Source organism: Canis aureus, chromosome 16, assembly GCF_053574225.1.
Source record: "Canis aureus isolate CA01 chromosome 16, VMU_Caureus_v.1.0, whole genome shotgun sequence".
NCBI lineage: Eukaryota > Metazoa > Chordata > Mammalia > Carnivora > Canidae > Canis > Canis aureus.
Window position 1 is genome coordinate 20,067,037 of NC_135626.1, and position 27,616 is coordinate 20,094,652.

Here is a 27,616-nt window from a genome sequence, read left to right on the forward strand (position 1 = left end):
GAAATCATACACACACCAAAATATCCTCTGGGAATCAAATACCACCACCACAAAAAAAAAAAAAAAAAAAAAAAAAAAAAAAAAAAACACCTAGGGACAAATTATTTGCAATAAAGGAGAGACAAACTAAAAATTAATAATTTAAAAACTCTTTTAAATTAATAAGAAAGTTTTAAAAATAGTCAACCTGAAAAAATAAGAGAACATTAACTTCATTAATATAAAAAATGCACATTAAAACAATGACATCTTACTTTTCTTCTATTTAAATAATAAAAATTTAAAATATAATACCCACTACAGGTAAAGGTGTTGACATTTTCCTACATTGCTTCAAAGTATTCTCATACACTGCAAATTGGCAATACATGTCAATATTCTTTAAAATAGTTATATCCTTTAATTCAGTAATTCTACCATTGAACATCAATCTCCTAAAGAAATAATGAGGGATGTGAACAAAGATTTATAAGAATCTTCAACAGCATTTATAAGAAAAAACTTAGAGGTGACAATGTCCAACCACAAGAGATTAGTAAAATAAGTCATGTTCATCTATACAACGAAATGTTAAAAATTCATTAAATGTTTTTAAGGCTATTTAATGACATAGAAAATAACATAAGTGAAACATAATATTACATAAAACTACACTGAATGCTCTTCTCAGTGACATCAATGTTAAGTTATAGGATGTAAAATTCAAACAGTTGCTTCCCCTGCTCCCAGAATGCCCTCTCTGCTCCAAGCCATCCTCCAACTTGCCTCTGAAGGCCTTCTCTGCTGCTCTAATCTACTCCCTACCCACTGCCCTCCTTTTTGTTGTTGGGCCTCCCCACTGTAGACACTTCTCTAAAAATCAGTCCCTGAGACAGAAGACACCTTTATAATGTCTTTATCTTCTTAAAGGTCAACTTTTGCCCCCAGTACCCAGAATTCTCTTCTGTACCATCAATAAGCTCTCTCAGGATGTCCAGCTCTGTTCCTCCAACCCCCACTTCCATCCCAAAAAGCTTCTCTTCTATCCTAATAATGGACACTTAATGAATGAGAAGATCTAATAGTAAAAAAAAGGTAAAAAATAGCAAAAATCCTCATAAAGGAAATAAAGCTTAACTCCAGAGCATAAGGTTATGGGATGTTTTTATTTCCTTCTGCACATTATTCTGCTCCCTCCATTATTTCCTACAACAAATGCACACCATGTAGACTTTTTTAGTAAAAGGAGGACAAAAAAATGGAAATGTACTTTCTCCTCCACTTCCACTGGTCCCTAGGTCCAGATTAGAGATACTCATTCTTGACCAGGGTTAACGAAAGAAACTCAAGTTTATGATTTCCATATATTTTGGAAAACATTTAGGACTACAATAATAAGTCCAGCCTTAACAAGTAGCCTCTGGCCACTAAATACCAATTTTCTTTTCTGGAATTAAAGACTAACACATTAACAAAATTAAAGCACGTCTCAAAATCAGAAAGCCATCTTGTCTGCCACCTCTTAGCAAATTGCAGGTGAACTCACAATACAAAACTGGCCAGAGGGTTTACAATACTATTTCACAAAGTTAGCTGTGTTCTTCCTCTTCTCACAAATGGCCGGCTTGATGCATAGCATGTTTAGCTACAAACATCTCTGCTGACTCTCCCTGTAACATTTTTATGGCTCGCCAATAGATCTGTCCACAGTTCTCAGGTTTACCAAGGGGATGGTTCAATTCTTCTTTGATGTAATCCATCCAAAGATCTTTAAAGGGAAGCAAAAAATTGACAAGGCTTTATTACATAAACTACTTAATATTCAGTGTAAGACTTCTATGAAACTTAACTTGTTGCTGTTATTTCCCTAGAGCCCTGTGTGAAACATTACCTCTCTCACCTTTACATTAAGGCATATCAAACTTTTTTTTTAAGTAGAAAACTTCATTTTAAATCATGACAGTTTATGTATTTCATAAACGAAAATACTAAATATTTTAGAGGGAGGCTTTTGCTGAGTCTCTTTCAAGGTGAAACTGAGTTTCAATGAGTTCACTATAACTTTGTTACCATGCCTAATAAAACTTGCTTGGGCTATTAAATATGCTATTTTTATTCATTTCACCAGAAGGTCTGCTAAAACCTTGTAAAAGCTAATTTCTTTTTCAATCTAAGTTTAACAACTAGACATTGTTTTTGAGTTCATAAGTAAACATTTTATGACATACCCAGAAAGATGTTTTTACAAGTCCTATAAAAATGAGTACAATGTGGCAACAGCCAATGACAACTTATGTCAATAAGCATCCCACAACCCCTTTGCTATCACTCCCACTCTTTTACTCTGACCTACATTATTAACCTTTCCCTTACAAATATCACAATTTTTTAGTGAACAACCAAGCAAATCATCTTCTACTCCAGAGTTAACAGAAGACCCATGAACAATTGAACTTGTGAACTTGAAATTATAAGCCAAATTATGTCTACAAGTATTCATGCACAAAGTAATTAAGGGAGGAGGCAGGGGAAGGATGCAAGTTTTATTCTTAAAGACAGCCATGACCTAAAAAAGAGGTAAGCACTGTTCTAACCATACTGATGGGTTATAGACCACACCTGTAAACAGAACTGACTTACCAGAATCTACAGATCCGAACTCTCTCAAAGCCCTCTCATAATATTCTCTTAAGTTCGCCATCTTGCAGGATTCCTAACAAAAATAATCAGACAATCTTGCCTCAAAAGCTTAATTCATAATGTCACAAGTTCCTCTCAACCACATTGTTAAGCAGCTATCACCTATCAGATATCTGAAGGGGAGAAGGTTTGGGGTTTAGGATGAACACAGCCCGGCTCTCAACTTATCCAGAGAAAAGTCAAATGGCAGTAGTCACCAGAGTGAAGGCTATGTCAAACAGTGATAAAAGTATTCTGCTATGGTAACATGGAAAAAAGCCCAATTAATTCTCAGTTGGGGGAACATGGGCAGCTTCACAGGAAAATACATTTGAAAGCCCTGAAGGAAGAGTGGGATTTAAATAAATAAATGGGGAAGGTTTATTCCTTGTGGCTAAGGATTTCTTTCTTTTGTGTCTGGGTTCTGGCACTTTTTATATGAAGGCAAAGCATATGTAAATACTAATTATATAACCTTCTGCAAGTTTAAACTCTCTGACCTTAAAAGTTTTCTCACCCATAAAACAAGGATAATGATATCTCTTAGAGCAACCATAAGGATTCAATTAAAATGCTGACTAATTATGCACCTAGCACAGTAGCGGGTACTAACTTTACAATCAATAAATGTTCATTCTTTACCTCTATTTCCATTTAAATGTATTCTCCTTTGTTTCATTTTCAAAGGAGAATAACAGCTACGATTTAAAAATACATTCGTATAGTCAAATAAACCATTTCCTCATTCAAATTTCTCTTCACTAAGATTGTACTATTTTATAGAAAGTCACTTTAGGGTACATGGGTGGCTCAGTCAGTTAAGTATCTGCTTCTGGCTCAAGTCATGATCCCAGAATCCTGGGATCAAACCCCATCTCCCTGTTCAGTGGGGAGCCTCTTTCTCCCTCTCCCCTTTACTCCTTTCTGCTCATGCTCTAAGAAAAAAAAAAAGTCAATTTAACCCCATATCATACACATGCATGAAAAACAGAATCACACTCTGGGAAGGACTCATAACATGCACAGGACTATGCCAAGTCCTTTCTATGCAGTATCCCCTTCTGGTCTTTTTTTTTTTTTTTTTTTTTTAAATTTTTATTTTTATTTATGATAGTCACACAGAGAGAAAGAGAGAGAGGCAGAGACACAGGCAGAGGGAGAAGCAGGCTCCACGCACCAGGAGCCCGATGTGGGATTCGATCCCGGGTCTCCAGGATCGTGCCCTGGGCCAAAGGTAGGCGCCAAACCGCTGCGCCACCCAGGGATCCCCCCTTCTGGTCTTATAACCTGCACACCCCTAAATAGGTATTATTATGACCTCCCTTATGGAGAAGGATGACAAGGCTGAGAACTGCCCAACATACATACCTATTATGTTATTAATCCGAAGCCTAGTTATTATTATGCTATGTTACCCCTTGTACTATAAGGACGAGAACAGATAAATGACCCACACAATGATTAAAACTATAAAAATAAGAGTTCACAAGTATGTGGGTGGCTCAGTGAGTTAAGCATCTGCCTCTGCCTCAGGTCATGATCCCAAGGTCCTGGGATCGAGTCCCATGTCAGGCTCTCTGCTCAGTGGGAAGTCTGCTTCTCCCTCTCCTGTGTGCTCTCAAAAACACTCTCTCTCACCTCTCAAATAAATACTTAAATATATATATATATATCGGTGTTTAACCTCACTAGTAATTTTTCAAAATTCAAGTAAAAATAAAACACCAATCAAAACACCAAAATAAAGGAGAAAAAGCAATACTGCAGATTTAGAGAGCATGTAAGGAAATAAATATACTGATATATCTGCTGATTTATCACTATAAAGAAGTACATACACTTCTTTGGGAGGACCATCTTACAATATATAAAGAACCATAAAAAAAAAAACTTTCTCTCTAGTCCCAGAAATTTATCCCAAAAAAAGAATTCCAAAAAAGAAAAAAATACTGTATAAACAAAATGTTTATAGCATTCTTGTTTTCAGTATCAAAAATCTGGAAACAACCTACACCTAATGTACTAGTTAAGAAAACTGCAGGTTTAAGAATAACACCACAATTGTTAAAGATGATAACCATGGAAAAACACAGGAATGTGTTCACAAATTAATGTTAAGAAAAAAAAAAAAGGGACACCTGGGGGGCTCAGTGATTGAGAGTCTGCCTTAGGCTCAGGGCATCATCCCGGGATCCAGAATCGAGTCCCACATTGGGCTCCCTGCAAGGCTGTGCTTCTCCCTCTGCCTATGTCCCTGTCTCTCTCTCTCTCATTAATAAATAAATAAATCTTAAAAAAAAAATTAAGTAAAAAAAGAGAACTTCCACATGGCGCATAAGTCAGTAATAAAACTTGTGCATATACACATAAACAGAAACCTAATAAAAATTAAAATTAATACGGTTGGCTATATTATTGTGATAGGATCAGAAACCACAGACACCTTTGGATTTTTATGTATTATTTTTTATATTACCCTTTTTTTTTTTTTTTTTTGAGAGGGAGAGAGGGGTGGGGAGGCACAGAAGAAGAGGGAGAAAAAATCTTAAGCAGGCTCCACACCCAGCACGGAAACTCAATTTAATGACCCTGAGATCATGACCTGAGCTGAAATCAAGAGCTGGACGTTTAACAGACTGAGCCACCCAAGTGACCCCTCGTATATTAGTTTTTAAATGGAGACCTCCCAATATTTTTCCTCACTCATAAGTTCAATTAAAAATACCAGAAACTGGGACACCTGGCTGGCTCAGTGGTTGAGCATCTGCCTTTGGCTCAGGGTGTAAAATCTAGGTGGAGGGATTGAGTCCCACATCAGGCTCCCATGGGGAGCCTGCTTCTCCCTCTGCCTATGTCTCTCTACCTTTCTGAGTCTCTCATGAATAAATAAAATCTTAAAAAAAAAAAAAAACGAAACAGGGATGCCTGGGTGGCACAGTGGTTAAATGCCTACCTTTGGCTCAGGTCATGATCCCAGAGTCCTGGGATCAAGTTCAACATCAGGCTCCTTGCAGGGAGCCCGCTTCTCTCTCTGCCTCTCTGTGTCTATCATGAATTAATAAAATTTAAAATATATATATATATGTGTGTGTGTATATGTATGTATGTGTGTGTGTATATATATGTATATATATATTTATCAGAAACATGGGGCACCTGTGTAATCTCAGTTAGCTAAGTTTCCAACGTCTTGGTTTGGTTTCAGCTCAGGTCATGATCTCATGGGTCATGAGATCGGGCTCTATGCTTGGAAGGGAGTTTGCTTGGGGATCCTTGCCCTCTGCCCCTCCCCCAACTCATGCACACATGCTCACTCTCTCTCTAAAACAAATTTAAAAAAACAAAAAACAAAAAATGACACACACCAGAAACAGTACTGAGTGCCTACTCTCTCTCTACCTCATAACCCAATTCAAAAGACAAACACAGTGCTTCAGAGACAGGGAAGCAGCACCTTGCCCAGCCTGGCAGGGAGGGTTTTCTATATGAGGTAACATGTAAGTTTTCTATTTTCCAGACGTGGGACTTTCTCTTCTTTGCTTATCATTCCTTAACCATCTCTATGAAAAAATGGTTAGATGAAGGGAACCAGAAATTCATACTATATATGAGACCTTTTTAAATGACAAAATGCTGCCATATATGAGTAACCACTAATTCATTTTCCCAAATAAGAAATGCAGACAGAACACTTACTTGCTCTTTTTCAAACTGGATTATTTTCCTGAAAAAATCAACTGAAAATGGACGGCTTTCCTGTAAACTAAAAAGAAAAAGAAAACTGTTAACTTCCATAGAGAAAGAAAGCCTCTTACATCCCATGAATCTAAATTCCTATGCCAGCACCTCCATAATGCATGGTTTAGTAAAGACCTGGCCACAATGCAATGCAAGGACTGCACTTGACCACCAGTAACTCTCAATGTTTTCAATGTTTGGTGTTTCAATGTTACTCTTCACCTCCACCAAACTTTCCTATCCAGTTTTCTTCCTGTTCTCCTTCTCTTCCTCATTTTTACAGTTTAAAGCTCCCTTTAAAATCTTTAAAAAAAAAATGGGATCCCTGGGTGGCTCAGCGGTTTAGCACCTGCATTCAGCCCGGGGCGTGATCCTGGAGTCCAGGAATCGAGTCCCGCATCAGGCTCCCTGCATGGAGCCTGCTTCTCCCTCTGCCAGTCTCTTTCTCTGTTTATCATGAATAAATAAATAAAATCTTTAAAATAAATAAATAAATAAAAATAAAGCTCCCTCTACGGGGCACCTGGGTGGCTCATTCAGTATCTGCCTTCAACTCAGGTCATGATCCCAGGGTTCCAGGACGAAGCCCTGGATCGGGCTCCCAGCTCATCAGGGAATCTGCTTCTACCTCTGCTCCTCACCCCGCTCATGCTCGCTCTCTCTCAAATAAATAAAATCTTAAAAAAATAAAGTTCCCTCTACTACATCTCAAGATCTTTCTGAAGGAAACCAGTAATTCTACTTCTAAGAATATATTTTAAGGAATTAATTTCTAGTATGGACAAATAATATTTGCGTAGAAATGTTCACCAAAGCAGTATTACTATGGCCAACTAAATCATGGCACATCCATAGAGCAGTGTACCATACAGCTATTTCTAGTGAATGATGTTCGTGAAGAACTGTTACTGACAGGGAAAAGGCCTGTGCGATATTCATCAACAAAAGCGGTATATAAAATGTGGTAATAGTAAAATCTCAAATATGAGAAAACAAAGTTGTTTTTTTTTTATTTTTTAGAAAACAAAGTTTTTAAATGAAACATTAAATGCTTTTTCCTCCTGTTAATAGGATTACAATGAGTTAATAGTTATCTAGTTATCTCCCCCCCCTTTTTAAATTTTCCACAATGGGTATAAACCATTTTTATTGTTCAAAGAAAGACTTCTTTAAAAAGTCTCTTGGGTTACTTCCTCAGGTACTATTTGTCATACATATAACCTGGGTATGAGGGGCTGAGTATGGAGTGGAGAAACAAATAACAGCAATCAAAGTTTGTAAGCACCTTTTAAACACAGCTCTGGCCTTTTTGTAGCCCCCACTTCGGTAAGCCCAATCCAGGTACTTATTCTTTAGAGTGACTGAGTCGGCACCTTTGACAGCTAAGAGAGCTTTCTACAAAAAAAAAAAAAAAAAAAAAAAAAAAAGCTGCGTGAGGAAATTTATAAATATCAAAACAAATTTTCCCAGAACCATCCCAGGCTGCCCAAATAACAGTGCTTTAGGAACACATGCTATAAAAATAACTCTAGGGGATCCCTGGGTGGCTCAGCAGTTTAGTGCCTGCCTTTGTCCCAGGACACGATCCTGGAGTCCCGGGATCAAGTCCCACATCGGGTTCCTGGCATGGAGCCTGCTTCTCCCTCTGCCTGTGTCTCTGCCTCTCTCTCATTCTCTCTCTCTCTCTCTCTCTATCATAAATAAATAAATCTTAAAAAAAAATAAAAAAAAATAAAAATAACTCTAAAAACCTAGCCAATCAGTAAACTTATTTGCTCATTCTCACCCACCACAAGACTCAGAACATGGGGTCTTGACCTTAAAAATGGCTTCAGTGTCTTCTTCTCTTTTGGTACCTTCACTCCACTCTGCCCAAGAAATCCACAATGGTAGACAGTCCTGATCACAGTAAGAAAGGGAAAAAAAAGTTAGAAAATGACCCAAGAAATCCACAATGGCAGACAGACTGGTCACAACGAGAAAGAAGAAAAAGCATAGAACAGCTTAACTCTCTGCTCTGAAAACTAGTCACTATAAAGACAGGCTCCTCCTACTAAGATACTTATTATGTAAAATACAAACTCACTCCCAGTCCGACCTCACTATGACCAAATGCTCAGTGCCCAGAAGGAATGGCATGCCAGTGCAGATCGACTTGTGACCAAGACCCCCAAGTAGCACTCTCCTGTCAGCCCCAGGTCCCTTCTATTGGAGTACTGCCTAGTTACTGCCATCAGGTATCTGTGAATTAAGCAATGAAGGGTTCATAGCTGGTCAGATCCCCAGTTATCCAGGTCACGACTCTGCGGTCTAGGACCCAAAACACTACCAAAGCCAGACTCAAGAATCTGATCTTCACTCTTATCCCAGAGGCACACATAAATAGAATAAAATAATTAAAAATTTTTCCCACTTTGAATACTATTTTCCTACTAATATAAAAGGAGGTCTCTGGCTGGCTCAGTCAGTGGAGCATGTGACTCTTAATCTTGGGGTTGTGAGTTTAAGCCATGTTGAGGGTAAAGATTTACTTAAAAATAAAATATTTTTTTAAAAAAAGATTCTGGAAGGCACCTTTGTGGCTCAGTCAGTTAAGTGTCCACCTCTTGATTTTGCTCAGGTCATGAGCTCAGGTTGTGGGACCAAGTCCCCTGTCAGGCCCCGCACTCAGCATGGAGTCTGCTAGAGATTCTTTCCTCCTCTCTCTGCTCTCTAAATACACAAACATCTTTTTAAAAAAAGATTCACTGCAAAGTTTTAGGATTTAGACATACATGTGTGTTTAAAACTCAGACTTAAGAGGGGCTTGGGAGGCTCAGCTGGTTAAGCATCCATCTCTTGATTTCAGCTCAGGTCATGATTTCAGCATCATGAGATCAAGCCCCACACTGGGCTTTGCGCTGAGCATGGAGTCGGCTTATCCCTCTCCCTCTGCTCCTCCCCGTTTTCTCTAATAAATAAATAAAATCTTAAAAAGAATAAAAAATATAACTCAGGCTTAAGTATAGCTTTGGAAGCAAGTGAGAACAATACTCTTAGTATTTCTCACTTGAGATATCAAAACAGAATTTCATACGATTTAGTCATTTTTCAAATAATAAATTAGAACTAGGCTACTAAATGGAAGTAAATTCTTCCACTACTGACCCTTGACCCATCAGCACAGATGCACTCTGGGGCCAGCCCTCATCAGACAAGCATACTTCATATGAGCTTTGGCTCAGTCTCAGTTTTCCCAAACAGAATGAAATACAAAAGACCCAACTTACAGACCTGGGCTTTCAGATGCACAAAAGCTTCTTCAAAACACATGGCTATGTCAGGGCTCTTGGAGTTAATCAGCACCTGCAGCTTCATCTGCCACATCGTTACAGAGTCTCTAAATGATGCAGTCCCAGCTACTGCCACCTCCAGAGCTTCCTTTAAGAAGTCATGATGCAGCAACAAGTCAATCTAGGTAAGACAAAAGATCACTGGAAAGTTAACTACTGAAAATTAACTACTGAAAGCTAGATCATCTATATTGGAGGGACAAAAAAAGATCTCATTTAAGGCAGTAATTTCCCCCACTTAACCTCTGGCAATGGCTGCCAAATAAGCACAAAGTAAGCAATCTGAAATTCTCTTCCGTTGCTGGCTCTTTTTTTTTTTTTTTTTTTTTTTTTAATTTTATTTATTTATGATAGGCACACAGTGAGAGAGAGAGAGGCAGAGACACAGGCAGAGGGAGAAGCAGGCTCCATGCACCGGGAGCCTGACGTGGGATTCGATCCTGGGTCTCCAGGATCGCGCCCTGGGCCAAAGGCAGGCGCTAAACCGCTGCGCCACACAGGGATCCCAGCCGTTGCTGGCTCTTATTTCTAAAGGCTACCAAAAAATAGAGGGCCTAAATGATTTAGATTGAAAGTTAAGTTTTTATTTTTATTTTTTTAAAGACTTTATTTATTTATTCATAGAGACACACACACACAGAGAGAGAGAGGCAGAGACACAGGCAGAGGGAGAAGCAGGCTCCATGCAGGGAGCCTGACGTGGGACTCGATCCAGGGTCTCTGGACTTGATCCAGGGTCTCCAGGATCACGCCCTGGGCTGCAGGCGGTGCTAAACCACTGCGCCACCGGGGCTGCCCTGAAAGTTAAGTTTTTAATAAAATAGTTTATTATAATAAAACCTAACCCCCCAAAGAAAATATAAAGAGCAGACAAAACCAATATTTGTGGGTTAATGAAACGTTTATTCATTCAAATGGAGTTGGGTGCACAATAAACTGGTACAACTTCTCTGAAATGTATTTGATGCTATGTAATGGATCATATCATCCAACAAGTAAATAAACAGAAGGAAATCTTATGTGTTCAAAATGCTTACAGCCACACCACTGTAACAAAGGGGGAAAAATAACCTAAAATCAGTTCAATTTTACAAAACTGTGAAAGAGCAAATAAATGGCAATATGTAATCTGCTCATTCAGCAAGTATTTTTATTGCACACTATATATGCTAGATTCAATAATGAGAAAATTGGGTATGTTCTCCACCCAAGAGCCTCTAGTCTAACAACAGACACAACCTGATACCTGCCACGACAGAAAAAGAATCATATGCTATATAAGATTACAGAACAGGAGCACCCAACAGGGTCTATGGCAGTGATGAGACAGGAAACATCATTTATGCTAATGTTTAAGACTAGGCATTAGTTAGAGAAGGCTCTCCCAAACAGCATATGTAAGAGGCTGAACTAAAGATGAGAAAGCCTGGATATAAAAGGAAATCCAAGTTCAATGTGGCTGAAGGGGTAGAATGTATACTGGAGAGGAATAGGTGAGGCCAAGGCCATATTAGGAAGAATGACCAGCTTTATCCAAAGCACAGTGAGAAGCCACAGAATAATCTGATCACCAATTTTAAAAGATCATTCTGTGAAGAATATAATTTGGAAAAATGATGGATGTAGATCAGTTATACGTTATAAGTTTAGAGACAGTATACTGAGCAACTCTCATTAAACGCAAAGGCACCAGAGTGATGAGGTAGTAGGCTTAGGAAGGGCAGCATTAGAGATTGGGGCAGCAGAGGATGTCTGAATAGCCAGAATGGTGAATGACCAAATAGTAATGACAGGCAGAGGACAGGCTGCCAATGTAATATTCAAAGCAAAGTCCACCTAAATTTATAGGGTGTGACTGTCTTGCCAATATTCAATTGCTCAAACCGGAGCAGCTGAACTCATCCACCCCTGGGATTTTTCCCAAATAGTTGCCATAATGGGAAAATGGTACCTCAGCTGTGGTATATAATAAAGCAGACTAGTATACTAGTATACAATGCCTTACCTAGCTACACGTAAAAAGTTTTTTTTTTTTTAAGATTTTATTTATTTATTCATGATAGACATAGAGAGAGGCAGAGAAATAGGCAGAGGGAGAAGCAGGTTCCATGCAGGGAGCCCGATGTGGGACTCGATCCTGGGTCTCTAGGATCAGGCCTCGGGCTGTAGGTGGTGCTAAACCGCTGAGCCACCAGGGCTGCCCAGTATTTTTTAAATGCTAACAAACATTTTCGTACATGTCAACAACTTTGTGAGCTGTCAAAAACAAGGATCACTAACACTATTTTAACATCAAGTAAACGGGCAGCCCAGGTGGCTCAGCGGTTTAGCACCACCTTCAGTCCAGGGCGTGATTCTGGAGACTTGGGACTGAGTCCCACATCAGGCTCCCAGCATGGAGCCTGCTTCTCCCTCTGCCTGTGTCTCTACCGATTCATTGATCTCTTTCGGTCTCTCATGAATAAATAAATAAAATCTTTAAAAAAATAATTTAAAAATTTAAAAATAAAAAATAAAATCAAGTTAACAAACTCAGAAAGGTTAAGTGGCTTGCCCAAGTTGCCTAGCTATGAAGTGACAAAACTCAATCTAGACTACATATTCCCTAAGCACATTAACCTGGTCTCCATAATAATCCTTACCCACTCAAGAGTTAGAATGGGTTAACAAGCTTTTTACTAGAATGTTCTGAAACACAGAAACACATCTAACTTGTCTTTGTTACCATACCAATGGTTACTCTGGGCTACGCATATATTCAGGAAAAGCATGTCGAGGAAAAGATGGATGAGTAGACACACAAAATAAACCCAACCTCTGACTCCTTGTTCTGAATGTTTTCCACTGTATGACATTCCTTCCTTTGCTGGTACAGATAACATTTTTGGCATACATCAAATACTGAGAAACAAACATAATGTCTATATATCTTCCCTACCAAACTTCCAAATGGGCTTAGTCATATAACTAGATATTAAAACACTTGACATCAGCACAAACCAACTAGAATTAAGTACATATTTTTGGCAGTGACTGTGTCCTTACCCACTGCTTGTACTGGAATTCTGGTAGAAGTCGGAGCTCATGTGCCTTCCTGAATGCCATCATGGTTCTTTCTAGTCTCTGAAATCAGAAAAATCTGTCGGTTTGTTACAAACATCCAAGTAGGGTATAGGAACAAGTGCAGTTTTGCATATTTCTGAAAACAGAGAAGGAACTTGAGGTGGCTTCACTCATGATCAGACCAGCCAAAAAGCCCACCAAGCACATCCATGATCAGACCAGCCAAAAAGCGCACCAAGCACAGCCAAGTAAGAGAGAGCCTCCTGACCAGGTGGCCCAAATAAGGATGCAGCAGACACAGAGCTTCAGAATGACAGGTCACCCGTAAGGAGAAAGAGCTCAGGTTAAGCATGAAGTCCTTGGAAGCTGTCCTAGGCCCCAAAGGAGCCATGTGTATGCCCTTCTTCCAGAAAACAGTCACTTTCTAGTCAGCCACGATAACCACGTAACTTACTTTCTCTCTGAGGAACTGACTGCTTGTCTTCTTAGTGAACCTTTCCAAGCAGAAGTTGATATAACACTTCCACATGGCCTCTGGAAAAGTCACAGAGATAACACTGATCAGGTCACAAGTCTCCCTGTTTAACAGTCACCTACATCTTTTCTTTGAAGGGAAAATTCTTCTAAAAAAAGAGTTTAAACTAGTCTTTAAAATTAAGAATCTTTCTGATTTCAGAGACTGGAAAGAACCATGACGGCATTCAGGAAGGCACATGAACTCCAACTTTTACCAGAATTCCAGTACAAACAGTGGGTAAGGAACCATTCACTGCCAAAAATATGTACTTAATTCTAGTTGGTTTGGTGAAAAAAACTTTAGTTATTCCGATTATAGCCAAACATCTCAAATACTGGAGGGGAGAACAACTGAGTGACCACTTAACTATAAAAAAGTAAAAACCTCACCCATGTTATAGATACCCTCTATCTTAATAAGCCAATATTACAAAATCCAAAAGTAAATCTGTGTCAAAAGATAATTAAGGAATGACAGACCATCTTCTGAATTACCATTTCCTAAGTATCATCTCTCCCAAATACATGAACATAAATATCACTACTATCAAGGAAGGTCATAAAAAACTTTTTTGGGCAGCCCAGGTGGCTCAGCGGTTTAGCGCCGCCTTTGGCCTAGTGCGTGATCCTGGAGACCCAGGATCAAGTCCCATGCCGGGCTCCCTGCAAGGAGTCTGCTTCTCCCTCTGCCTGTGTCTCTGCCTCTCTCTCTCTCTCTCTGTGTCTCTCATAAATAAATGAATAAATCTTAAAAAAAAAAAAAAAACAAAAAAAAAACTCTTTTATCCTTCACCACCAAAGAACAAGTTAGAATGTCAAGCATGGGGCAGCCCGGGTGGCTCAGCAGTTTAGTGCCGCCTTCAGTCCAGTCGTGATCCTGGAGACCCAGGATCAAGTCCCATGTCAGGCTTCCTCCATGAAGCCTGCTTCTCCCTCTCTCTGCCTGTGTCTCTCTGTCTCTGTCTCTCTTTCTCTGTGTTTCTCATGAATAAACAAATAAAATCTAAAAAAAAAGAAAAAAATGAATGTCAGGCATGCTGTGTATTACTACAGAGAAATTCCTGAAAATTGATTTTGGTAATGGGAACAAAAGCTTCAGTTCATGTTTCTGGATACTACCACCCCTACACCACACCGAGGTTTGGTGAAGGTCACCTGTAGGGAGAGTCTTTACTGCCTCTTCATATACAGCACAGCACCTCTCCTCTTTCCGGCCCAGCTCCACTGCTCTGGCTTGTTTTGTTGCAGGCTGCTCTCCTGCTGGCTGCGACTCTACCTCCAATTCTCGCCGTGCTACATAATCCCAAGTGAGAGGGTCATCTGTGTGCAGAGCCTGAAGGCTGAAAAGTAATTTACTGGCATTAGCCCTATGACACAAGACTAACTCAGAATATCAAACAGAGACCGTTCCCTACATCCTAAAAATGTACCCAGGACACCCTTTTAATAATTCTATTAACATGAGATAATTCCTCGATAGGGTCTCCAGATATCTTCACACTCACTGCACAAATTCTGTCAATCGATTAGAGTTGTGACACATTTATTAGGTTTCAGAATGTTTCAGATATCATTCGCAAATGTTAGTTTTCAAGTTAGCTCTCAAAGTCAAATCAACAGGTATGTGTGACAAAACAAATTCTCTTTGAGCCCTGAAGAACCTTATTATATCCAGGCTCTTGATTTTCTATAACAGAGGCAAAGGAAAAGCACAACCACATCCTCAACCAAAGCCCTGAAAAATCCAAAGAGCAAACTGATCCAAGTTTTATTTTATCTCCTGTGAAAGTAAGGGGTACTACCTAAAAGTGAAGTACCCACAAGGCAGGCTGCAGATAATGCTCAAACCATATGCCCAAAAATTAAAGAATAAAATTACCTGCAGCAATCAATTGTAAACATTCATGAGTACCATTCTCATTTTATGGACAAAAGACATAACAGTAAAGCAGGAATATACATTTTGATATAGCTCTAAGATATGTTATTGAATAAAGGCAAATTATTTCCAAAAGGAAGCCCATAAATGAATCAACTTCTCCAGAAATCAAAACTTTGCTTTCTTCCAAGGATTTAGTGTATTATCTTCTTTCCCCCTTTCTAAACAACCTCAAATTTTTACAAGACCAGAAACAGACATATTCACCTTTCCATGACTTTACTTACTCATCATAAATTTCTCTTTGCAGATCTGTGGCAAAGTCGAATAGCTGTGCAATTGAAAGGAGTGACACATGAAATTCTGCACCTAAAATTTAAAAAGTGGAGGAAGAGGGTAAAACTCTCAAGTATCACTTTACTCTAAAGTATCACTTTCTTCTACAAGAAAGTACTACTGTCTTGATGTGCTGGAATTCTTTTTTTTTTTTTTTTTTTTTTAATTGAGAAATAGGACAAAACAAAAACAAATTACCTACTGCACAAGCAAAACCATTATTGATATTCTGGAATATTCATAAGTACTTCCTTTCTTCTAAACTTCTTACTGGCATAAAGAAACGTTCTACATCATCTGTTTCTCTCCAACTCCTCACGTGAATAAAATACTCAGTATACTTACTGAAATGTTCAACTATATCCTGAGGGGCAATCAACTTTTTCTTAAAGAAACAGGACAACGGACACCTGGTTGCCACAGCAGTTGAGCGCCTACCTTCAGCCCAGGGCATGATCCTAGATTCCTGGGATCGAGTCCCACATCGGGCTCCCTGCATGGAGCCTGCTTCTCTCTCTGCCTGTGTCTCTGCCCCCCTCTCTCTCTCTCATGAATAAATAAATAAAATCTTAAAAAAAAAAAAAAAAAAAAAAAAGAAACAGGACACTATTTCTACAAAATTTTATGCACATTCTAACAGAACTTCTAATACGAATTTTTTAAATTAGCTAAAAGTCTTTTTACAAACAGAATGTTTCACTCCTCCATCATATATACATTTTCAAAACACACATACCTTTAATTATGCTAACAGAATTCTTGTAGATGATCCGTGCCAACTCGCCATTAAGAATTTCTTCAGGATAATCAAGATTTCCCTGAAATGTATTAAACATAACTTAATAGTGCCATTAACTAAAAAAAAGCACTAGGATGAAAATTAACAGTCCTAGGCTACCTGTGCCATATGACCTCTGGCAAATCACGTCTCTCACTGGGCCAGTTCCCTCACTTGTAAAATGTGCAGCTTGAACCAGACCACTGATCTTCCAATTGTGTTCTCTCAGGCTCCTAAAGTGATAGCAAGATCACATGGCTTAAGGCCTGACTCTCTACTTAACCTGAACAGGTCAGGTTTTACATGCCTGTTTACCCTTTTGTGTCAACTTTTATTTGAATAAAAAAATTTGCAGCTGGAAACCACAATAACAGATAGCAAAGTTCCTTTTTCAGCTCTAACATTCTAAAACTTCTTTAAAATTATTGTCACAGGGCAGCCCTGGTGGCGCAGCGGTTTAGCGCCGCCTGCAACCCAGGGTGTGATCCTGGTGATCCGGGATCGAGTCCCACGTCGGGCTCCCTGCATGGAGCCTGCTTCTCCCTCTGCCTGTGTCTCTCTGTCTTTCTCTCTCTCTCTCTCTCTGTCTCTCTTGAATAAATAAATAAAAAATCTTAAAAAAAATTATTGTAAGAAAAAATAAAAAAATAAAATTACTGTCACAAAAAAATTGTATAAAATGAAAAAGAAAGAAGGCTAGGAATCACACATTACACAACCCTCCTCAAGCTCCTTCAACTTACTCAACCTCAAGCTCCTTCAACTGTCATTTAATGAAACCATAAAGTATTGAAGAAAATCATTTACCATTCCATCAGCAATAAATAATTTTAAGGACTACTTCAATTAATCCAAATGTCTATTTTTAAAGCACAAAATTCCATTTTTATTACTAAGACCTTTCATTAAATCAACTCTAGACTCATCTTAAAGTTTCAAAATAGAACACTAAATTGGAACAAAAATACATTCCAAAAATTTTCTCTTACTCCTAAGCAGGCTTAAAACACTATAAATTATTAACATGTGACAACACATTCAGATCTTACCACATCCATTTTGGCTTTTTCAAATTCTTGTTTTTCTTTCCTCAGTTTCTCAGCATGCATCAACTCCATCCTAAAGTACTACACAAGGGAAATAATAAACTGAAAATCTTTGAAAATAATTTAATTAGAAATACAGAAGATGCCATTTTTCACACATAAGTATCAGATCTGGGAAATTCTGGGAGTAGTGTTAATGTTTTATTTTGTTATGAAACTAGCTGACAAGGAAGGAGATCTTTGTGGGTAGTAGAACAGCTCTGTATTTTGATTCTGGTAGTGGTAACATAAATCTACACATGTAAAAAAAAATGACATAGGACCATATGCACATGTTATATTGATATCAATTTCCCGATTTTCATATATTATAATTTTATAAAATGTAACCATCAGGAGAAATTGACTAGTGGTATGCAGGACTTCACTATACTATCTTAGTAATTTCCTGTGAATCTGTAATTATTTCAAAGTAAAAAGCAATGGCAAATATATACTATGAAGTTTTGTGAAGAAAAACTAATGCATAACATGTAAACTTGGACTTCACAGAATTTTTAATACTTTGAATTTACGTTACAAGACATATGAAAATCACAAGTTCTTAAAGTGTTTATGTCCTGGGGCACCTGGGTGGCTCAGTCGGTCGGACATCTGACTCTTGGTTTCAGCTTACATCACGGAAAGAAACTTTGCTCAGGTCATGATCTCAGGGTCAAGAGATCAAGGCCCAATTCTGGCTCTGCACTTAGCACAGAGCCTGCCTGAGATTCTCTCCCTCTCCCCCTCCTCCCTCTCACATGCATGCACACATGCTCTCTCTAAAATAAATCTTTTCTTTTTAAAGATTTTATTTATTTGACAGAGAGAGAGGGAGAGAGCAAGAGCAGGGGGGAACAATAGGCAGAGGGAGAAGGAGAACAAGCCTCCCCACTGAGCAGGAAGCCTGATATGGGGCTCAATCCCAAGACCCTGAGATCATGACCCAAGTTAAAGGCAGACTCTTAACTAACTGAGCCACCCAGGCACCCTTAAAGTAAATAAAATCTTAAAAAAAAAAAAAAAATTCTCTCTCTCTCTCCCTCTGCCCCTCCCCTGACTCTTTTTATTTATTTATTTTTTTAAGATTTCATTCATGTATTCATGACAGACACACAAAAACAGGCAGAGACACAGACAGGGGGAAAAGCAGGCTACCTGTGGGGAGCCTAATGTGGGACTCGATCCCAGGACCCCAGGATCCCATGACCCGAGCCAAAGGCAGACACTTAACCACTGAGCCATCCAGGCGCCCCCTGACTCCCTCTCTTAAAAAAACAAAATGCAGTACAAGACCAAAAGTCATTGCAGTTAGACAGAAAACTTACGAGCATAAAGACTTGTATCTTTTTCCTCGTATCAGATGAGGCTTAATTTTCAATTTATGACAAAACAGTAGTTTCTCTCTTATCCTAATACCTCAGAAAAGGGTAGCTTCTCATAATATAGCATTTCTAGCACTTGTTTTTTTCTTAATTGAAAGTCTGGTCATCACTGTTCTAGGGCCTCACTCCAAAAAAGATTAAGTCCAGCAAGAGGAAAAGGAATTATCTATCTCAAAAAAAAAAAAAAAAAAGACAATAAAAATGAGAAGCAGACAAAAAAAAAAAAAGAGAAGCCAAAAGAAGCAGAAAGAAAAAGAGAGAGAAAGGGAGGAAGGAAGGGAGGGAGGAAGGAAGGAAAGAAGAAAGAAGATGGGTAGGAGCAAGAAGAAAAAGGACAAAAGTATAAAGATGGCTGGCCCCACAACTGGAAAAGGTAGGTCCTGTTCCCTATCCCTCCCAATCATAATGGGCAGGTCAGAGTTCCCATCTCTCACCAAGAAAATGGAAGATGCACATGGTCAACACCTATACTGGCCAAGAAATATCTTCATTACCTTCTATCTACAGCAGCAATCCCTACTTATCCCTAGCCCCCATAAATCAGTATTTTTTAACTTAATAAAGAATGTATGTCCAGGGGCACCTGGTTGGCTCAGTCCGTTGGGTGTCTGCCTTCAGCTCAGTCATGATCCCAGAGTCCTGGGATGAAGCCCCACATTGGACTCCCTGCTCAGTGAGGAGTCTGCTTCTCCCTCTTACCTCTCTCTGCCTGCTACCCCTGCTTGTGTGTGCACACACTCACACTCTGCCAGGGAAATAAATAAAAATTTTTAAAAAAGAAAAAGAATGTATGTCCATGAAAGACCGAAACTGAGACATCACCCTCTCATCTTATAGATACACAACTCACTTCTTGATAAAGTTTCGGGCACTCTGGATGGAATCGCAGAGCTCGAAGAAATAGCTGTCTTGCACTTTCTGAAGACAAGCGATCTTCCATTTCCCATTTGGCTGCCATAATCCACAAAGCTATAAATGAAAAATATCAGACTTCATTTCAGTAACTCAACCGAGTCGGACCAAAAAGATCAATGTTTCAATTTTAATACTCAAAGAATTTTTTTTAATCTTACAAAAAAGGGGGGGATGTAGAGAGGGAGTTTCTAATGGTTATCTGTTAAGCATTATTGCTTTATTTAGAGTATTCTGAAGCAAAGACATAAATGGTAACATCTGTGGGTACTTATGTGCCTCATCCAATCTGAGGTCAACGTCATTATATGTCGTACAAATTTTAAAAGTGTTAAAATGCTGGAAAAAAATTACTCATTTTAGAATCGATGAAATAAAAATATTTCGTTCTTTTGTTTTAAATAACTCATGATTTTTTCTGAATGGCTCAATTTTAAAAATGTAAAGATAAATTTTTTTTACCACACCTGTTGGGAATAAAGGCTTTAGAAACAAAATTTTTGTCTTTCTATATAGGAAATCAACCCCACTAAATAAACTTAATAAAAGTCAGCTATGTCACCAGACAAGATTGCTTTTGGTAAAAATAACTCATGGTTGGTAACCACATCTGGATTAGAAGGATTGTGAATGGGAGAGAGCCATTGCTCTGGACTTTTTCAGCATTTGACTCAACCTGAGCACAGTCAACAGAGCATGCAACTCTTGATCTCTAGGTCATGAGTTCAAGCCCCACGCTGCACATAGAGCTTACTTTATTTTTTTCTTTTAAGTAGGTTCCACACCCAATATGGAACTCAATGCAAGGCTCAAACTCATGACCCTGAGATCAAGACCTGAACTGGAGAGAAAAAAAAAAAAAAAAAAGACCTGAACTGGGAAGAAGCAAAAACTTAACTGAGCCATTCAGGCACCCTGGGTATAGGGCTTCCTTTAAAAAAAAAAAAAAACATAACATAACATAACATAACATAACATAACATAAAAAATAAAATAAAATAAAATAAAATAAAATAAAATAAAATAAAATAAAATAAAATAAAATAAAAAAAATAAAAGATACTTTCAAAAAACTATAAATAAAATACTTTTATAAACAAAAAGAAACTTAGTCCTTCTTACCCACAAATACAGTACCTGATGTATTAAGTGGTATACAATATGTACAGATGAACTAAGAGGCAGCTATTCGGAAACCCAAAGTGCTAAGGCCAAGTACCCATGCTGAGTTCTCATAATTTCTTTTAGGGCAGCCCCAGTGGCTTAGCGGTTTAGCGCCACTTTCAGCCCGGGGCGTGATCCTGGAGACTCAGGATGGAGTCCCACGTCAGGCTCCCTACATGGAGCCTGCTTCTCCCTCTGCCTGTGTCTCTACCTCACTCTCCTTCTGTATCTCTCATGAATAAATAAATAAAAATTTAAATAATAATAATTTATTTTAGGTTTATTAAGCAAAATAAATTCCAAAATAGCTTGAGTCTACATAAAAAGTAGAAGAAAAAAATGACAAGGATCTCATCATACCTGGTTTGTTTGAATGAATAGCCAACATGGCAGAAAATACCTTGCTAAGTTGAGGTTTGGTAGCCTGTAAAAGAGAAAAAGTAATTCTACTTCCTATTCGGTGAAATCATTGTTACGAATCTCTAAGTAATCTGGTACTGTTTCTTACCAATTTAAAATCCAATGGGGCAAAAACCTGCCATTGCAAGGACATATAAAAAATAGATACATCCATAGTTTTCTTCTACCTAAACCACTACATGTACATTCTAAATATCTAAAAATTTTCAATTTTACTAAACAAATACATAAAGATCATTTTCTGGCTTAGAAGCCATTTATATAGTCATTCAGATAAACACAAATGTTACACTTAAGTTCAACTTTCTTTAGGTTCTTTTCCATTTGCTAATCCCACACCTTTGGAGAAAACATGGAGTTCAGTAACCCAAGTATGGGGCTTAAAAGGCAAAAATAACTGAAAGACGGAATAAGAAAGCAAGAGACAGCCGCCCAATACTCACCCATTTCTTACAAAAGACTACATAGGATAGCCAAAGTTGAACATCATCCTGCAAGAAAAGCAATGTAATAAGTTGTGTAAGCTGCCTGAATTTTAACTTTTTATATAATACAACTTTGCACTAATTTTAGAAACGGAAGATTTCAGAAAGACCAATGTGGTAACACATTGCTCAGACTACTAGGCTCTTCCTCACTGAGGCCTTAGATCTCTTAAATGTGGTAACTCCATCTGGCCACCACTCCCTACCGACCATGCTCCAAGATAAAATTTGTTGTCTACCCAATGTGTTCAATGCAGTTCTTAAATGGTCTCAATCAGGGGTAGCAACCCAAAATTTGTCATTCCCAAGATCCAGAGTACTCCCCATTTACTATATCCCAGTCCCAGAGCCCAACATGAAGAATATCAAGTGAGGTGCTGTACCTAATCTAACTATTCAGTTTCCACTTCTAAGTCTTTGGTATACTTCACTCAGAGATTTATCCAAACATATCCCAAATTTCTAATCCTTAATTATGTATCAAACTGAGCATTTTCAGTACTATCCTCAAAGAAGAACTATAAGGTAATGAGATCAATTTTATTAATGCTTTGATCAGTGGTTTCAAATATTGATATCATAATTAGGTTAAATTTTGACACATCCAAGAATAAACAATACATCTGAATATTGATATCATAGTATATACAATACATATTTTCACCTTTCTTATAATTAAAGATGTTCTGATCACTTACTTTCCATTTTGCTGAAGCTCGTCGGAAGACACCTTGTACCCGGTGTACAATAGAATTCTCAATCTCATCCTTCTTAAATGAATACCCAATGCGCTAAAAAGGGACATAAAAAAGGCTCAATTTAATCACATTTATCCACAGCAACATTCCTACTTGAGTGTAAATACTATTGGTAAGGAAAACAAATATTCACAAATATCTCAAATATCCATTATGAGCACATCAACACACAATTTATCAATGCCAACTGCTTCTCAAACCCAAGTTCTAATTAAAGAGCCACACTATTTAGTTCTAAATTCTTCCAACTTCCAGAATATCTACTTACAGTTCTTCTTCTCTGAATCAACTCCAAAAGATTAATTTCATACTATGGAAGAAAAACATACAAAAAAAAAAAGAAAACAATAAAATTTATAACCTTTTAAATACAGGAAATATATTTAGTTAAAATCATAAAGCAATTAAGAATCAAGAATATCAAACAAGAGATGCTTGGCTGCCTCAGTGGTTGAGTGTCTGCTTTTGGCTCAGGTCATGATCCCGTGTCCAGTAATCAAGTCCCACATCAGGTTCCCTGCGAGGAGGAGCCTGCTTCTCTCTGCCTGTGTCTCTGCATCTCTCTGTCTCTTATGAATGGATAAATAAATCTTAAAAACAAAAAAATTCTCTCTCCCTCTCCCCCATACTCCACCTTCTGCTAGTGCTCTCCCTCTCTAAAAATAAGTAAATAAATAAAACAAGATTGGTGCAGCTAGCTGGCTCAGTTGGTAGAGCACGCAATTCTTGATCTCCAGATCATAAGTTTAAGTCCCACTTTGGGCAAAGAGAAGGAAAGAAGGAAAGAAGGAAAGAAGGAAGGAAGGAAAGAAGGAAGGAAGGAAGGAAGGAAGGAAGGAAGGAAGGAAGGAAGGAAGGAAGGAAGGAAGGAGAAAAAAGGAAAAGAAAAAAGAAAAGAAAAAAGAAAAAAGAAAAAAAAGGATATAAAGCAAGATAATTTGCTATCACCCATAATTTGTAGTAAATGTCTTAGCAGTCACTGAAAACTCACCCTACATCTGTATAACTCACAAATCCATACATTAGCAAGGTTATAAACATCTTAGATACAAAGAAAGCATGTTACCAAAATTGTAACACTTAGAAGATTTGGGGTGCCAGGCTGGTTCAGTCAAAAGAGCACAAGACTCTTGATCTTGAAGTCATGAGTTCCAGCCCCAGGCTGGGTGTACGGATTATTTAAATAAATAAACTTAAACAAAAGAAAAGGAGAGGGGCATCTAGGTAGCACAGCCGGCTAAGCATCGCCTCTTGGTTTCAGCTCAGGTCACGATACCAGGGTTGTGGGATCAAGCCCCATGTCAGCCTCTGCAGTGGGCTTGGGACTCCCTACCTCTCCTTCTGCCCCTCCACACCACCCCATGCTCTCTCAATCTCTTTCAAATAACTAAATCTTTAAAAATAAAGAAAGTCAGTCCTTAAAATGTAGTCTCAGGGTCCCTGGCTAGCTCAGTCAGTTAAGCGTCCAACTCTTGATTTCAGCTTAGGTCATGATCTGAGAGTCATGAGATTGAACCCCATTTTGGATGGGCAGTCTGGGTGGCTCAGCAGTTTTGTGCCACCTTCAGCCCAGGACGTGATCCTGGAGACCCGGATGGAGTCCCACGTCAGGCTCCCTGCATGGAGCCTGCTTCTCCCTCTGCCTGTGTCTCTGCCTCTCTCTCTCTCTCTCTCTCTCTCTCTCTCTCTCTCTGTCTCTCTGTGTCTCTCATGAATAAATAAATAAAATCTTTAAAATAAATAAATAAATAAATAAACCCCATGTTGGGCTCCACATTCAGTGGGGAGTGCTCTGATTGTGCTCTCTCTCAAATAAATAAATCTTTAAAAAAAAAAAAAAAGTAGTCTCAAGCCTAACACAAAGCTCCAGACATGGTCTGTTAAGTGCAAGACACTATTTTTCAAACTAACGTCTGCTCAATGCCTACTGTTTGCAATGTCCTCAGCTACCTTGTCCAACACGCTTTAGTATAGTCAATTATTTTTTCCTTTTTCCTTTTTAAAATGTATTACTGAAGTACAGTTGACATACAGATTATATTTTATGATGTAATATGCTCTTGGCTAAGTTTGAGTTAGGGATCTTCTATGAGCTCTCAAATCTTCCAAATACAAGATTAGATTTGTAGCCAGGTCTCACTTGTTCACCTATTGTGTTTTTAAATCTAAGGTCAGAACAGACCTTCAGTCTTATAACATTCCATCTTAATATCAGGTTCTGAAGCTAGATTTTGTTATCCAACATATTAGCTATTCTTCCATTTGAAAATTGGTCCAGCATGTATACTTCATATTCACTCAAATCTTCCATCCACTTATAGTACTGAAGAATTCGCAGCATACCGCTTTCCAAGACAGCAGACTTATAGACATAAATATTAACTTTCCAATCACCTATTGTCATCAAACCCATTTTCCTTTTTCCCCCACAACAAAGAGGCTGTCAATTATCTTGCTGAAATGCCGATACACAATTTCTATGGCAGTACCTGATTTACTAACACTATAGAAGAAAAAAAAATTTCAGTTTGCCAAGTACTGAAGCCTTAGTGGAACAATGTTATTCCTAAATCACCTCTATTCCTGTTCAAAAATTACCATTTAATCATCAATTCTAGAATTTTGTAGAAAACTGAATCAAGCTCACCATTCTAGAACTGATTTAAAATTTGTGAAGGGGGCAGCCCCGGTGGCCCCACATTTTAGCGCCACCTTCAGCCCAGGGCATGATCCTGGAGACCCAGGATCAAGTCCCATGTCAGGCTCCCTGCATGGAGCCTGCTTCTCCCTCTGCCTGTGTCTCTCCCTCTTTCTCTGTCACTCATGAATAAATAAATAAAATATTTTTAAAAAAATGAAATAAAATAAAATAAAAATAAAATTTGTGAAGGGATTAGGGGCGCCTGGGTGGCTCAGTTGGTTAAGCATCTATCTGCCTTCGGCTCAGGTCATGGTCCCAGAGTCCTGGGATCAAGCCCCACGTTGGGATCCCTGCTTGGTGGGGAGCCTACTTCTCCCTCTCCCCCGGCCTCTCCCCATTGCTTTCCCCCCCTGTCTCAAATCAATAAAATCTTTAAAAAATAAAACTTATGAAGGGATTAAAAAGGAACTTATTTGCTTACTTGAACATAATTGATAAAGTCTTCCTTAAAAAGAACTCTTCGCTGTATTCTGTATTCCAGATCCGAAGCCTTCTTGATGATAGCCCTGAGGAGAAAGCCATTTAACATGGCTTGAAAAAGAGTACTTGAAAAGAGCATAAGTTAAATAACTTTGGGGTTTTTGGGCAGCCCGGGTGGCTCAGCGGTTTAGCGCCACCTTCAGCCCAGGGCCTGATCCTGGAGACCCAGGATCGAGTCCCACGTCTGGCTCCCTGCGTGGAGCCTGCTTCTCCCTCTGCCTGTGTCTCTGCCTCTCTTCTCTCTCTGTGTGTGTCTCTCATGAATGAATAAATAAAATCTTAAAAATAAAATAAAATAAAATAAAATAAATTAAAAAAAATAACTTTGGGGTTTTTTAAGTTTATTTTTAATATATTTAAAACACATTTTCCAAAACCTGAAATTCTCAAATAATTATCCTTCGTAAACAAGTATTGTCTTACGTGATTACTTCTGTGTGCTTAGGGGCATCAGGATGTATTTTAAAACTTTTATGAAAATCATCTTAATCGATTGCCAGGACCACTGACATTCCCACCAATAAAGTAAATAATGCTAAGTACATTATTTATACATGATACTAATATTTATTTTCCCCCAAATTCAGATCACTTAAGTTTTAATAATAACCAAGTATCTTTCCTAAAATCCTCTTACTTCTGAGTTTTCAACATGTGGTCTAAAAAACCTAGATTGTCTGTACTGTTTCTACCTAGGAAGGTTCATTAATACTACAAAGAACTCACAGGGAAGGATTCACTGTATTTAGCTAGAGAGAACATGTGTATATTAGGAGAATTTAATGCAAGATGTGCAAAGCCAATAATGGTCTCTAGTTAACAGTAGTAACATGTATTGAATACTCATTAAGAGTCCACATTGCTATGTTCCGTTTCACTAACAAATGTTTAAGGCTCCCACAGCCACATTACTACATTCACAGCCATTGTAAAATGCAGAAACAATCACAGAAAACCATTAAACAAATATTAAATTTAATTCTAACAAATTACTGAATGCCAACTACATGCCAGACATTGTTGGCCAAGCCCTGGCGTAGAACACGAGATTAAACGGTCCCCATCTCCAAGTCTTATTAGAAAGATTTATCTATGGGGCGCCCGAGCGCCTCGGTGGTTAGGTCCCCTTGGCTCAGGTCGTGATCGCGGAGTCTGGGATGGGTTCTCCCGGCGGGCTGCCCTCAGGGAGCCTGCTTTTCCTTCTGCCTAGGTCTCTGCCTCTCTCTGTGTGTCAATAAATAAATAAAATCTAAAAAACAAATTTTTTTTAAAGACTGATTCATCTACTCATCCTGGGCTCCGCACAGCACTCTATAGCTTTAGGGCAGGCAGTACACTCTAGTACAACTTACAGTATGCCGCACTGTACGCAAAACGTTTGTCTCCCCCAACACACACAAGGCAGGTAGGTCCTGATGGGTAGGTAGGTATCCTGGTTTTACCACCTTTAGAGCCCCAAGCACGGGCTCCATGAAGAGCCACGGACGTTTGGTGGGTGAATGGATAGACCACCTTTCAACAGGCGAGAAGTTCTGGGCATCAACAAAATCTGAAAATGGGCTCCTGCCAGATCAGGAAAAATAAGCCCAAGTAAAGGCCCCCGCATCCCTGCCCCCCCGCCACAGACTCCTTCCTCTCCCCCCTCAGCCGCCCCAGCCCCTCCACTTCCCCAGCTCTCTCTCACTTAATCTCCGCATGACTGAACAGTCCAATGCGCTCCAGCTGTTCCAATTCGGGGAGTCGATCTTCTATGCGTTCCTGAATTATCTCAGCCATGAGGTCCAACCCCGCAACCCACCGAGAGCCTCTCAGCTGCCACCACGCGCAGAAAGCGCCCACTTTCGACTCCGAGACCCAGCCCTAGCGCTCGCGCGTGCCGACGTAACGTGCGCCCTAGGTCCCGCCTTTTCCGCTTCCGCCGCCTCC

General features: G+C 38.8%; 1 protein-coding gene across 2 annotated transcripts; it reads right to left on the bottom strand.

Moving 5' to 3' along the window:
- Positions 1–245: 245 nt before the first annotated feature.
- Positions 246–27,616, bottom strand: UTP6 (UTP6 small subunit processome component). Of its 2 annotated transcripts, XM_077852095.1 has the most exons (19): positions 27,375–27,613; positions 25,632–25,716; positions 22,778–22,819; positions 22,450–22,542; positions 21,710–21,757; positions 21,207–21,270; positions 19,621–19,739; positions 17,350–17,427; positions 16,259–16,340; positions 15,474–15,555; positions 14,463–14,647; positions 13,246–13,325; positions 12,774–12,851; positions 9,670–9,849; positions 8,215–8,295; positions 7,682–7,791; positions 6,355–6,421; positions 2,620–2,692; positions 246–1,747 (listed from the first exon to the last, which is right to left on the bottom strand). In XM_077852095.1, the coding sequence occupies exons 1-19, from the start codon at positions 27,464–27,466 to the stop codon at positions 1,590–1,592; spliced, it is 1,797 nt and encodes a 598-aa protein (XP_077708221.1). In that variant the 5' UTR covers positions 27,467–27,613; the 3' UTR covers positions 246–1,589. The 2 variants fall into 2 exon arrangements, with proteins under 2 accessions (XP_077708221.1, XP_077708223.1); XM_077852097.1 differs by lacking the exon at positions 22,778–22,819 and having other exon boundaries at positions 27,375–27,616.

Coding starts and splice junctions, on each gene's coding strand:
- UTP6 (XM_077852095.1), bottom strand. CDS start 27,466: ATGGCTGAGATAATTCAGGAACGCATAGAAGATCGACTCCCCGAATTG. Junction 21,271..21,709: donor TAGTCTTTTGTAAGAAATGG/GTGAGTATTGGG, acceptor TCTCTTTTACAG/GCTACCAAACCTCAACTTAG. Junction 1,748..2,619: donor GTTCGGATCTGTAGATTCTG/GTAAGTCAGTTC, acceptor TTCCCTTTAAAG/ATCTTTGGATGGATTACATC.